A 14,408-nucleotide genomic window follows, 5' to 3' on the forward strand; every position below is an offset into this window, starting at 1 on the left:
AATGTTTCTACCATTATAGGTTACATCTCTCTTCTCCTGAGCTGCTTTCAAGATTTTCTCTTTGTCTTTGAGACTCGTAACTTTTACTATTAGATGTCGGGGTGTTGACCTATTTTTATTGATTTTGAGAGGGGTTCTCTGTGCCTCCTGGATTTTGATGCCTGTTTCCTTCCCCACATTAGAGAAGTTCTCTGCTATAATTTGCTCCAATATACCTTCTGCCCCTCTCTCTCTTTCTTCTTCTTCTGGGATCCCAATTATTCTAATGTTGTTTTGTCTTATCGTATCGCTTATCTCTCGAATTCTGCCCTCGTGATCCAGTAGTTGTTTATCTCTCTTTTTCTCAGCTTCTTTATTTTCCATCATTTGGTCTTCTATATCGCTAAATCTCTCTTCTGCCTCATTTACCCTAGCAGTTAGTGCCCCCATATTTGATTGCACCTCATTAATAGCCTTTTTGATTTCGATTTGGTTAGATTTTAGTTCTTTTATTTCTCCAGGAAGGGTGTCTCTAATAACTTCCATGCTTTTTTCAAGCCTAGCTAGTATCTTTAAAATCATGATTCTGAACTCTAGGTCTGACATCGTACTAATGTCTGTATCGAGTAGGTCCCTGGCAGACGGTACTACCTCTTGTTCTTTTTGCTGAGGTGATTTTTTTCATCTTGTCATTTTGTCCAGAGGAGAATAGATGAATAAGAGAACAAAATGCTAACAGGTTAACAATGTCCCCAGCCAATATACTCTAAACAAACCAGAAAAGACCTGAAACCAGGGGAAAAGAAAGGGAAAGAAAGAAGAAAGAAAGAGGAAAAAAGAAAAGAAAAAGATAAAAACAAACAAAAACCGAACAAGACAAAAAAAAAAGAATATGATTAATATGATCAGGCTAGTGCATAGATCAGTGCCACACACTAGATTTTGGTTGTATTTTGGTCTGTTAGGAGAAAGTGCCTCCTAATATTTTAAAGAAAGGAAGACTATATATGTACAAAATAAGGGTTGATACAATGAAGGGATGGAATATGAATGTAAAGATGAAAATTATAAAAGATTTTATAAAAGGAATTGATAAGATAAGAAGTTGTTTGAAAAAAGAAGATTTAAAAAAAAAGAAAAAAAAGGGACAGAATGTGATCAGGCAGGAGACTAGAACAAAGCCATACACTAATGATTTAGGGTATATTTTGATCTGTTAGAAGAAACTGTATCTCAAAATTTTAAAGAGAGAACAACTTATATATATATGCCAAAAATAAGGGTAACTACTATGAAGGGATAGAATATGACTCTAAAAATGAAAAATAAAAGTTTTTTTTTTTTAAGGGATTGATAAGATGTTGGTTGAAAAAGGGACATAGAAAAATTTAAAAAAAAACAGTTAAAAAAATTAACTTTGAAAAACTAATGAATCATGGTAAAAAAAAGCCATGAATTCTATGTGCAGTATTCCCCTAGCACTGGAGTTCTCCCATTCTCCTTGATCAGTAAACTTGGTCTTGGCTGGCTGTTCGTTCTGATCTTCTGGGGGAGGGGCCTGTTGCCATGGTTTCCAAATGTCTTTGCAGGAGGTGGAATTGCCCCACCCTTGTCGGTCTGGGCTAAGCAATCTGCTCGGGTTTGCTCTCGGGTGCTTTTGTTCCCTGCAAGCTTTCCAATCAATGGTTTGATCCCCATTCAGCTGAATTCCTGGGACCAGGCGAAATGCAGGTCTCCTACTCCTCCGCCATCTTGCTCCGCCTCCCTCCAGAAAGTGGTCGCTTTTCTGTTCAGAGAGTTGTTGCTATTCTTCTCTTAGATCTCTTGTTGAGTGCATAGGTGTTCAGAATGGTTTGATCCCTATTCAGCTGAATTCCTGAGACCAGACGAAATCCAGGTCTCCTATCTGCCATCTTGCTCTGCCCTGTATATTTCTTTTTTTTTTTTACCACCAATACTGAGGTATCTCTTCAAGATAATTATGTCTGATTTATTCCCTCCTCACATTTTTTATCAGATTGGGAAACATCTTCATAGGACTCCATTTAAGATCTATCATCATTAGTATGAGTTCAGGCTTGTGGTACTTTCTAACTCTGATATGGAAAATCAGATAATGCTTCCTTGAGAAAATCCTTGAATTAGTTAATATCTTAATTAGTTAGTCTGTATTAATTAACTAGTCAATATCTTTTCTATTTTATTTCTCTGTCTTTACAAAACCTTACATATATCATAATATTCTATAGTATATGCATAAGAACCTTAAGACTGCAGTGCATTATCCTTAAAAGTAGTGAACAAAGTATACCACCACTCTTTTACTTTTAATATATTGTGTTAGATTATGATTACTGTATTTGCAAAGTACACACAGGATAACTCATATCCATGCAACACTGTAGTTTACAAACTGGTCTGACACTTCTCATGACTCTCCAAAGAACCTTGTGAGACAGGTGGATCTTGTGGAACTAGTATTTTCAAGAGGAAGTAAAATAGGAAAGAGAACTTTGTATGGGAATATAATGCATATCACAGCACCCTCTAAACAATTTAGTATAAGAACAGGGCTGAGGCCTCACAATTATATTACTTTGTCTCACCCTTCCTTGGCTCTAATAAATATGAATAGAACTAAATAAAAGATATGTCATGTTTATTTATAATACAGAAGACTTTAGATTTTAATGTCTATTCTCCAAAATTGATTATTAGATAAAAATTTCAATAACAAACTTTGCAGGGCTTTTTTTTTTAGAAAAAATTCATCTATGGTGATAGAAATCAGAACAGTGGTTGCATATGGAGGTAGATAGAGACTGACTGGAAGCAGATATGAAGAATTACCTGAGAAAATGGAAATGTTTCTATTTTGATTGGCGTTTCTGGTTATACAGGTATTTACGCTTGTCAAAATTCTAAGAATTGTATATTTAAGAGTTGAATTGTGAACTGATCCCTGATATGGCTATTCTTTACGTGGTTAGCATATCCCATTTCATCAGAGGCTTTAATCTGATAAGTCAGTCCTGTTTAAACACATAAATAACATAACAATCCACACTATTTATTCATCAGGTATCCTATAAGTGAAGGAAGGTGGAATATACCAAAAAAATATCAAACATCATAAACCATCCCTCAGGAAATTTAATCAGTTAGAAATACTTTTTTTTAATTTGCTTTAATCAGACTACCAGTTAGATGAGTTAGATCATTTTGTAAGGCTCTTTTGATTTCATTTTTCTATTGTAATAGTTGTTTGTTTTGTTTTTATTTTGTTTATTCAGAGTTCCTCTTTCATGAATTGCCTCTTCCTGTTTTGTACCCATTTTACTATTGGGTTTCCAGACTACCTTATTTATTTATAGTAGGACTTTATTTTTCTAAATATATATATATCTTTAATTGGTTATATATATTCTAAATATTCTTTTCATTTTGCATCTCTTTTGTTTTACAGAAATATCTTTATGGAGTGCACCTTATATATCACATTTATAAAATATGTATATACTCGGTATCAATAATTTCTACTTTTTTTCTGACTTCTATTGTAACTTCTCTGTTTATCCTTCAGTGTTTTAGAAGAGGTTTTTTATTAATTGTTATTTTTTTTATTTCCAAAGAAGTGGGAACGGGTGGGAATGAGTAGGAACATGTAAAAAGAGAGGGTACAGGATGGAAAAGGGAAGTTACCTTTTTTGCTTCTAACCGATTTCTAATTTACTAACCTTTGCTCAAAGTTGTAGTTCTAGGATACAGATTCTTTAAAACTGGGGGGACTTGGTTTGTAACTCTGTATGTGGGTAATTTTTTATAAATACTCCATGTAACCTTGAAAAAAATGGGTAGAAAATCCTGTACTTAGAGCACAGTATAAAATAGGTAAGTTTCCTGTTATTTTTGTACGTTGACTAGTGGACTTTTCTCTAGTCCACCATTTTATTAAAGTAAAATTTTAAAGAAGAATTTCAGGCTTATCAAACTATTGTCATTGAGTCAACAAAATTAAAAGTTTTTACATGGATAAAAATAAATGATTTAAAAGATGATAACACTAAAAATATTTACCATATAAATGCATCTGGCCTTAAGAAAAATAATAAAATGCATTTTTGCTTTTATTAAATTCACAAAAATTATAAGAGCTTTGAAAATCACAAGTACACAACGTGTATTTCTCCATTGGTAAGTAGGTTACACTTATTTTTTGCTCTTTAAAAATATATAGTCCTTCATTATTCATATTCTGTGTATCATATGTATTAAGGAGAAGCTATTTTCTTAATATCACACATAGTTGCTTTTTTCTTTATCTTAATTCACAAGAATGTATCAAAGGGAATTCATTGCTTACCAATTTGCTTTCTGTACTGATCAACAGGAAGTTTTATAGTAGAGGCATCTTTTCTACCCATCTTTGATCTCCAAAATGCCTGCTGCAGAGAAAGAAAATAATTATGATGAAGTCCTAAAACATCAAAAGGACTATCTACAAACTTCAGGAATAATTTATTCCATAAAATTCATTTTTAAAGCAATGGGTAAAAATGCCTTTGACTTATTCCCATTAGATATCAGTAAAGAACACAAAATTCTTTCAAATAAATTATCAAGGATACAATTGCTGGTAATTAAATTTCCCAATTATTTGTTCTTGGTAACATTCATTTTATCAAGTACTATCAATACTCAATTAAACCAAACTGTTAGAGAGTATTATCGGTAAATGTGAAAATCATGTACCATTTATTCAGATGGGTTGGGGTTGTAGGCATGCTCTTGGCAGTACGTTTCTTTCCAATTATCCATTCTGTTACACAAAAAGGCTAAAGTATGAATCTCAGATGCTTTGAATCTTGTTTTAAAAAGCATGACATAGGTAACAAAAGTGCCTAAATTTGAGTTCTGGTTCTGTCTCTTCTTCCGTAAACAGTATAAATTACTACCATTTACTAATATTCTCATGCTTACTACATTATATGCACTATTTGATTCAATCCACATCTTTCAAAGCTTATTATTTTATTGAATTTAAATATGTGGCAGACATATGTGGACTTTAAGAAAAAAACAAGCAAACGGGAGAAAAGGACAGGAGACAGGGGCAAACCAAGAAACAGACCCTGAACCATGGAGAACCCACTGACGGTTCCGAGGGGAGGGGTGGGGGATGGGTGACCTAGGCGAGGGGGATCAAGGAGCGCACTTGCGATGAGCACAGGTGTTGTATGGAAGGGCTGAATCACTGTACTGTACACCTGAAACTAATATTACACTGCCAACGAACCGAAATTTAAATAAAAACTTTAAAAAAATATATGTGGCAGAGATTGCACGGTCACATGGAACTAAGCAGAAATAGTAAGAAGGGTATAAAATCTGAGGGAATTATATTTACAAGGAAATCAACTTTGTCTAAAAAAGTATGTGAATGAAAACCAATCCTTGGACCTCTAAACTTAAACCAGCAGATTGCAGCCCCCAAGGAAGGCAAACTCTGTAGATTTCGAACATCCATTTCATATGTGACCAGAAAGGAGAACCATCCAGAAGGGAAGGCCATAAAGAACAATGGACAAGGGAACTTCTCTAAAAAACCATAATTAGACTCAAGGAAGAAACTTCTGTCAGTACAATGGGCCTTCTCAGTGGCCTCAAGAACAGCCGGTTTCATTATCATGCTGATCAGTGCTTCCTGTATGTTTCCCATTCTTCCCATCCTTCCCTTTCTAAATGGGACTGATTATAGGAGATGAAGCAGTTACCTTCCGCTTCACCATTAGGAAAATCTTAGAGTCTGTAAACTTCAAGGAAGCATATTCCAACCTAAGAGGGAGCACTATGCCCTGGCTTGAGATCCTTGGCTTTGTCCTGGATGCAGTAAGCTGGGAACTTTAGGATCTTCCTACTAAAGAGTCAGGAAAAAGGATATGCATGGCTATTTCATGACCAGAAAGGTGGATTGTAGGAAAAATTGCTGGCTGCTTACTAAAATACATGTTCTCCTTCGTTTTGTTTTGTTTTGTTTTGTTTTGTTTCCTGAGCTCACCTGACAACTTTTCCAGCCTCCTTCTATATTAGCTGTGGGCATGTGATTGAATTTCCGCCAACAGAATATGAATAAATTAGTGTTTGCTACTTCCAGAACTAACCTATAAAAACTTTCCATATGTACTCACTCATCTGGCTAAAATGGAAATGGCCCCCAGAGTGATGCTGGAAATGTGATGAGGATGGCAGAGCCTGTGACTTCCTGGATCCTGAATGACTACACAAAAGAAACCTACTCAACCAACTTGTTTTTCTCTTTCACACTGCTGTGAGAACAAGAATTAACTTGCAGCATCTAAGCCTCTATACACTTTATATTTGTTTGTTACAGTAGGTAGTACCACCCTAACTAAAAGAAGTATGTATAGATGTCTCCATATAAATTATTAAACTGTAATTTTCCTAAAGAACAATATTAAGGTTCTCAAATGCCAAATGTCTTTGAAATCTGTTCAGATCAAACTGTATTGTTTATTTATATATATGGTCACACAGAACGATCCTAACGATGATACCACCCAACACCGTAAAAGGCATCCCCAAATTAATAATTACTACTTATGTGTAAAAAAATTATAAGTTCTGCTAAAAATCCATTTTTCTATACATAATAATCTTCAGATTTAATATTATGGTAATATTTGAGAATGTGCAAAATAAGACAAAGTCAAATAAATTAAATCGTCACCTCTCATAAACCATGTAGCTATCACATCTAAGATAATATAACCTTAAAATTTCAGAAATGAAACCAAGACATCACCTAACCCTATATTCTCACTTGTTATTATTCAGAACATTAATACAAGCATCATAAAAATATCAATAGATAGGTTATAATTTATTAATATAGCAATCCATTTGCATAGTGTTTTGCATTTACTAATTGTAAAGAGGAGTCAAGTTATTTTAATCTTGATTATGTGGAGCTAGAAAAAATATAACCATTTTAGGAGAGAAGTTAGTTTAAATAAATAAATACACAGACATTATTCCCTCTTCAATTTAGTTTTGTCTGTTGCCTTTATGGAATAGCTTAAATTTTTAAAACGCAAAATACTAAGGCCACCTACCAAAACAGTCACTCACTATGCTTCCTTCAATTCCTGCTTGGTCATTTAAACCAGCATCCTAACAGAGATAACACTTTAAAAGCCAGTATTTTATTCATTCCTTACCCGTTGTAAATAAAAAAGGAAGGGATCCATAGAGAATATCTTTTCAACAAAAGGAATTAGATTTTACTTATTTTAAAATGTACTTTAAATGAACAAAGTGATACCAAAAAAAGCTAAAGAACCTAGCCCTGTACTCTATGAATTGATACATTTTATATGTATAAAACCTGTGAATATAAAATCTTTAAAAGAACTTCAACCTAAGAGATACATTAAAGAAGAACTAGCTTTAATTTTTTGTTCCCAATGATTTTGGTGACTGACAATCCTTAACCAAAATTTCAAAAATTAAAACTTTATTCTCTGAAATTATTCTACTCCATTCTTTATCCTATTCTATTCTTTAAGCAAAATAAAATTTTACCAAATGTTGAAACAAAAAAACATCTAAAGAACACACCCATGCACAAATACCTTACATTTTATTAGCTGTAACAAACACAAGAAGGTAGAAAATATTTTACTTTCCTAATAAACACATTGAGGCTATTTTAAATGATCTAAAGAGATTCCCATTCATGTGTATGGTGCAAACTGTCAGTGCCTCAGACATCTAGAACCTCTAAAATGTTCTGACTTTTCTTTGTTCTTCAGAGCCTTGCAGTAATCATCATTCATTTCTATTGCTTTGATGGTTAGATAGCAAACTCCCAAGAAATCCAGAGAGACATTAGCACATAGAGCCGCAATTTCTAATAAGACAGCTATTTGCATACGAGATCAGCCACAATTTAAAATGTGTTGTGATAGATGCGGAAAGGGAATAACAGATTTATATTAGCATGTACAATACCAAGATTGTTTTCACAATTTAATTCCTTGGAGATTACATCTCATCACCTTCTTTTATAAAGAACACCACATTCCCTGAGGAACTAACTTGCTCTGAGACCCAGCTAAACTAAAATATGGATTAATAAGATAATATTTATTATTTATGAATTTTGCTGTAGGAATGATTTCAGATTAAATCATCAGAGAACTTTTTAACATTCCTGAAACTTGATAACACATACTTAAGGAAGAAAAAATGCTAATTTTATTTAATGCCTAAATTGCATATTAAAATACTTCATAATTAATTTTTATTTAATTAAAAATTTACACTCTTCAGGACTTTTCAGATTAAAGAGAGTGTTTTTGTATTTAATATCCTTTCTTAACCTGAATTTTATACAGCAATTTGCCACACGTATTTTTAAGTACAATATGTGACCTTTAAAAACAAACAAAGGTAGTGCAATATCCTATCACATTCCAACCCAGTTATTTCATTGCTCATTTATGCCTCTTTTATGAAATCCAGAAAGAACAAGTAAAGAAATAAGAAACCTGAAGCCTTCACATATGTCTCTGCTTCCAGAAAAAACATTCAATCCAGACTGTGACATTTAAATATAGATCAAAACACAGGTTATTAAAAAATTCAACCTATGACCACAAAAAAAAAAAATCATCTCAGTTTTTAAGGCTAAAAGACCCTTCCTTAAAAAAAATTCTTACTTTAGTATGAAGTTATAAAGAGGCAGAAAAGATGTGTGGTTATGGCTGGATCAGAATTGAGAACCAATCATGAAAATAAAATCTTATGCCAGATGTTGTGATGAACAAAGTAGTGGATAAATAAAGAAGACACTTGTCCCTAATCTGATGCATTCATTATTTCGACTGATGGTTTAAAAATTCAAAGCTGATCATGTAAGCAACATATTTAAGTCATCCAAATAATGGCCCATTTCCTAGATAAAGCAAAAACTCTTAATATACAGGACCATTAATAACACAAGTTTGTCCTGTGTTCCTTACTCATGTTCTACTGCACTATCAAATTCAGCTTTTAGTTCCATGATTTTGACAAGCTCATTCACATTTTTATGAATTTGCTCATGCTCTACAATGTCCTTTAAATGTCATTTCCACATTCCCCCATTTGTGGAATCTATATTTTAATATTCCAGCAAGGGCACATGATTCAGATCTTCAGAGATAATTCTCCACACTTAAGGAAATGAAAAAAATAAGTTGTTTGGGAGACTATCAAAGCGTGACACAGTAGACAATGTATACTTTGACATAAATATAACATTGAGATAAGTTATTACAAGCAGGAAAAAATTCCTATTGTGTAAAACTGGAGAGCTAACCAGTGGTCTTCTTAAGTTTTCAGGAATCAAAGTGACCATCTCATCTTCACTTTGTCAAATTAAATTCCTTTATAGCTGCAGAAAAAAAATGTCAGAACTTCAATAGGTGAAAAGGTGATTTCTAAAATCCTGATCACTAGCCAACATGACATAAAAATTCATAAAGAAAGAAACTACAAGATAGTTAGCAGTGTAACCCTAAAAAGTCATATACCAAGAAAGGAATCTTAGTTGTTGGGACTCATTCTTCAACTATATGATGGAACTAAAATGCAGTATCAACAAACAGTGCTGGAACAACTGTATATCCTTACAGGAAAACAAAGCCCAAATTAGACCCCTATCTCACACCAATTATAAATATCAATTTAGGAACCCAGTTGAAAATAAAGCTACCATATGACCCAGCAATTGCACTACTGGGTATTTACCCCAAAGATACAAATGTAGTGATCCGAAGGGGTATGTGCACCCCAATGTTTATAGCAGTAATGTCCACAATAGCCAAACTATGGAAAGAGCCAAGATGTCCATTGACAGATGAATGGATAAAGAAGATGTGGTGTGTGTGTGTATATATATATATATATATATATATAATGGAATATTATGCAGCCATCAAAAGGAATGAGATCTTGCCATTTGCAACAACGTGGATGGAACTAGAGGGTATTATGCTGAGCAAAATAAGTCAATCAGAGAAAGGCATGTATCATATGATCTCACTGATATGAGGAATTCTTAATCTCAGGAAACAAACTGAGGGTTGCTGGAGTGGTGGGGGCTAGGAAGGATGGGGTGGCTGGGTGATAGACATTGGGGAGGGTATGTGCTATGGTGAGCACTGTGAATTGTGTAAGACTGTTGAATCACAGACCCGTACTTCTGAAACAAATAATACATTATATGTAAAAAAAAGAAAAGAAAAAAGAAAAGATAGTAAGAAGGGAAAAATGAACAGGGGCGATCGGAATGGGAGACAAACCATGAGAGACTATGGACTCTGAGAGACAAACTGAGGGTTCTAGAGGGGAGGGGGGTGGGGGGGATGGGTTAGCCTGGTGATGGGTATTAAAGAGGGCACGTATTGAATGGAGCATTGGGTGTTATATGCAAACAATGAATCATGGAACTCTACATCAAAAACTAATGATGTGGGGCACCTGGGTGGCTCAGTCGGTTAAGCGACAGCCTTCGGCTCAGATCATGATCCTGGAGTCCCGGGATCGAGTCCCGCATCGGGCTCCCTGCTCAGCAGGAAGTCTGTTTCTCCCTCTGACCCTCTTCCCTCTCCTGCTCTCTATCTCTCATTCTCTCTCTCTCTAATAAATAAATAAAATCTTTAAAAAAAAAAAAACTAATGATGTAATGTATGGTGATTAACATAACATAATAAAATTTAAAAAAAAATCAATTTAGGATGGGGTGCCTGGGTGGCTCAGATGGTTAAGCATCCGCCTTTGGCTCAGGTCATGATCTCAGGGTCCTGGGATCAAGTCCCATGTCTGGCTCCCTACTCAGTGGGGAGCCTGTTTCTTCTTCCTCTCCTTCTGCCCCTCCCACTGCTCATACTCACTCTGTCTCTCTCAAATAAATAAATAAATAAAATTCAATTGAGGATAGATCATAAACCTAAACAAAAGAGCTAAAACAATAAAGCTACTAGGAAAAAAAGAGATTATCTTTATGACTTTGGAGTAGGCAAATATTTCCTAGAACACAAACAGTATACACTATAAAGAAAAGAAAAAAAGAGGATGTACTGACCTTCATCAAAATCAGTTTTTGCTCATCAAAAGATACCAGGAAGAAAAAAGAAAATATGTAATTTACAGATAGTTTGTAAATATTCATAATACCTGTATCTGAAAAAAGAACTTACATCTAGAATGTATAAAGAATTACTCAATAATATACAACATACAACCCAATAAAAAAACAGATGAAAGACTTCAACAGCAACTTCATCAAAGAAGATATAAGGATGACAAATAGGTACATGAAAAAGCTCAATACCATTAGTAGTCAACAAAATGCAAATTGAAATAAGAATTAAAATACCACTACACCCACTAAAATGGTTCAAATAAAGTTTTACTATACAAAATATGGGCAGGATGTGGAGCAACTGACATTGCTGATGGGAGTGTAAAATCACAACCACTTTGGAAAAATTGGCAATTTCTTACAAAGTTAACTGCCAGCAATTCTACACCTAGGTATTTATCTAAGAGAGAGAAATGCACACACCCACAAAAAAGCTTTGTACAAGGATGTTCATAGTATCTTTATTCATAATAGCCAAAAATTGGAAATAGCCCTCATGTTGATCAAGAGCAGAACTGGTAAACTGTGGTTTATTCATACAGTATAATATTACACAGAAAAAAAATACTGATAATATGCAACAATGGAGATAAATCTCAAAAAGAGTGTGCTGAGTGAAAGAAGCAATGGCTCCTTTAGACCTAAATCAAGTGAGTATTCATCAGTTTGATGTGCCCTTGTAACATCATTTAACAATGGTGATCCCTGCCTCTTCCCTGAAACACTCATTAAAACACTTGCTTCCCATGGACAAAGGAATATATAAGAGATAAGAAAGCAGATATGGAAAGCATAGACAAATCTATTACAAAATAAGTAAAGGGAAGGGGAGAGATAGGATATTACTCAGAGAGGGAGAGGTTAGGGAAGATTTTTTTGTTATACTTTGTTTTGTTTTACTCTTGAGGGCTTGTTTGTTTTTGAGTACAGATGGAAATCGGAGTCAGTCTAAATAGTAAGTAGAAGGAGCCAATAGAAAGTGAGGGGTGAAAGGACAGGAAAAAAAATAAAAAAAAAACGATTTTCAAGTAGGTAGGAAGAGATAGAATTCAGGGCACACTTGAAGTAATAATCACAGCAAACTACCTCTTTCACTTTAACAGTAGAGAGGAAAAAAAGATGGGTAAGACTAATGTAAGTTTTGAGGTTTGGTAGTCCAAAGAAGTTCCACCTGGCAGCTCCACGTTCACCATGAAGTAGGAGGCATGATTATCTTCTAAGAGTGAAATAGAAGGTAGAAACTTTGGAAATTTGAGTGCAGAGGCTGGAATTTATGCTGGGGATATTTATGCAGGGGCAAAATAGAAAAGGCTGTCCAGGGAAAACAGGATTAATGAGAAACACTATGAGACCAAATTAATTTGGTAACCATGAACCCATGGTAGCATTAAGCTACATGATTGAAAAATAGCATTTTTCCCCCCGAGTGCTCAGCTGTTCACTGCTGGCTTTGGGAAGGGATAGATAGCTGGATTAAGCAAGTTCAGGTTTTCCCAGAGAGGCATGACAGAAGGGCAGTAGGGCAAAAAAGTTTAGGATACTATATAAAGTGGATAAAGTGATGTGTCGTGGCGTCTAAAACTAGAGAAGGAAGTGAAGACATCAGAGGATATAGAGTTAAGCAGAAAGTGAACCAATTTTTGGACTTTAAAATTTGGATGAGGTCAAATAACCAAAGTTTGGGGAAGAAAAGAACTAGATTTTGTTTGACTAGAGAACTAAAGGTTATCAACAGAGAGTATGGAGTGATTGATGTTATTACTGAGATGGAGTAGGTTATGATCCAGAGTGACTAAAGCAATAGGAAAACAGCATGGCAGACAAGGAAATGAGGGTCAGGATAATACAAACATCACACATGTGGATAGTGAAGGCACCCGGGGTGGTTGAAGGATTTGGGCTAAGGCGGAAAGGCTCTAAGTTAGGAAGACGGAGGAGTGACCTGGATATCCACACTTAACAGCAATTAGGAGGTTGAGGTTACTACAGTCAAATGGAATCAACTACAAAGGAGCTGGGTTTCTTGTTTCATTTGTCTTGTTTGTTTTTATATGCATGGAAAAGTAAATGAACTAGAAGTGGCAAAAAGAAAATAAAAAGACTTTTAATCCACAGGTATGTGGAGAATTAAAGAAGAGTCTCCAGTTAAGGCTTTATGGAAATGGTGTCTTTGAGAAAAATCAGGTTTCAATGAATGTCAAGAGGTAAAAGCGATAATCAATGAAGTGCTTGAGGATGGATAGGGTTCAAGAAAGATATAAAGAAAAATAGAAGAAAGAGAATAGCAAGAGATTGGTCCAGTAAAAGAATAGAAATAAACCACAGAATAACATGGGCATAAGTGGTCGGGAGAGAACAAATAGTTAAATGTGTCATCTTGGATGGCAAATAAAGATAACAGGAATGTGTAATATTTTGAATTAGGTTATCTCAAAACTGCATTGAGTATGCCGGCCTCTTCAGGAGTCACCTGTGGCCTGGGTAAAATGAGGAAATTCCAGTCCCTCTGGAAAGGGTCAGCTGGCTGGAGCTGAACAGCTCAGAAGACAGACTCAGGTCTCTAGAATATAGTTAGGTACCAACTCACCAGGAGCAACTAGAGGCTCTAGGTCAGCATTTGTCAAAATGCTGTCCATCCAACACCAACATCAAGAGTTGTGTGGGATGCTCATTAAAATGCAGATTCCCCCATCATAGTCCTAGTGAATCAAAAGCTCAAGAGCTCAGGTCCATGAATCTTCAGGGGTTTTTTGTGGTTTTTTGTTTGTTTTTGTTCTTGTTTTTTTGGCCATTAATGTTTAAGAATCACTACTTTTCTTTTTAACCAGCTTATAGATAATTCTGTGCACTAGCATTTGAGGAACGCTGCTGGAAGTAGATGGAAGGCCTCAGCAGGGACTGTGAGATCATTCACCCTCTTTGGTGGAGGCTGAATAAGACAGTATGACAAAGCTGAGGAAGCTTTTAAAAATCGGCTGAAACTTCAGACTTTTTCTAAATTCAGCAGGCGACCATAAGAGGGTATTGTGCAATGAGGTAATCAAATCAGATACTTTTTAATATGTTTAGAAAGGCTAGAAGGTTAGAAGATAATTAACAAGCTTAAAACAAATCTAGGTATTTTCCAAAGGCAATCTACTAAGAGAGCAACAACACAGCAAGTAGAAAGGAAGAGACAGTTGGTGTTTGACTTTTCAGAATTTGGGAAGAGCAGAAAGGG

The 14,408-nt window shown here is 34.9% G+C and overlaps 1 protein-coding gene across 5 annotated transcripts in view; it reads right to left on the reverse strand.

Moving 5' to 3' along the window:
• TRIQK (triple QxxK/R motif containing) overlaps positions 1-14,408 on the reverse strand; it is a 167,564-nt gene that overhangs the window by 119,217 nt on the left and 33,939 nt on the right. For all 5 annotated transcript variants that reach the window (XR_012378256.1, XM_073892955.1, XM_073892957.1 and 2 more), the window contains exon 4: positions 4,343-4,424. Coding sequence is in view for 4 of the 5 variants with exons in the window: in XM_073892955.1 (XP_073749056.1) it covers positions 4,343-4,424 (82 nt within the window). In the remaining variant the exon portion in view is untranslated. The remainder of the gene's footprint in view (positions 1-4,342; positions 4,425-14,408) is intronic.

The sequence above is a fragment of the Callorhinus ursinus genome, unplaced genomic scaffold (genome assembly GCF_003265705.2).
Source record: "Callorhinus ursinus isolate GAN/ISIS: 27379988/994484 unplaced genomic scaffold, GSC_fseal_2.0 scaffold5, whole genome shotgun sequence".
In the NCBI taxonomy this organism is placed as follows: domain Eukaryota; kingdom Metazoa; phylum Chordata; class Mammalia; order Carnivora; family Otariidae; genus Callorhinus; species Callorhinus ursinus.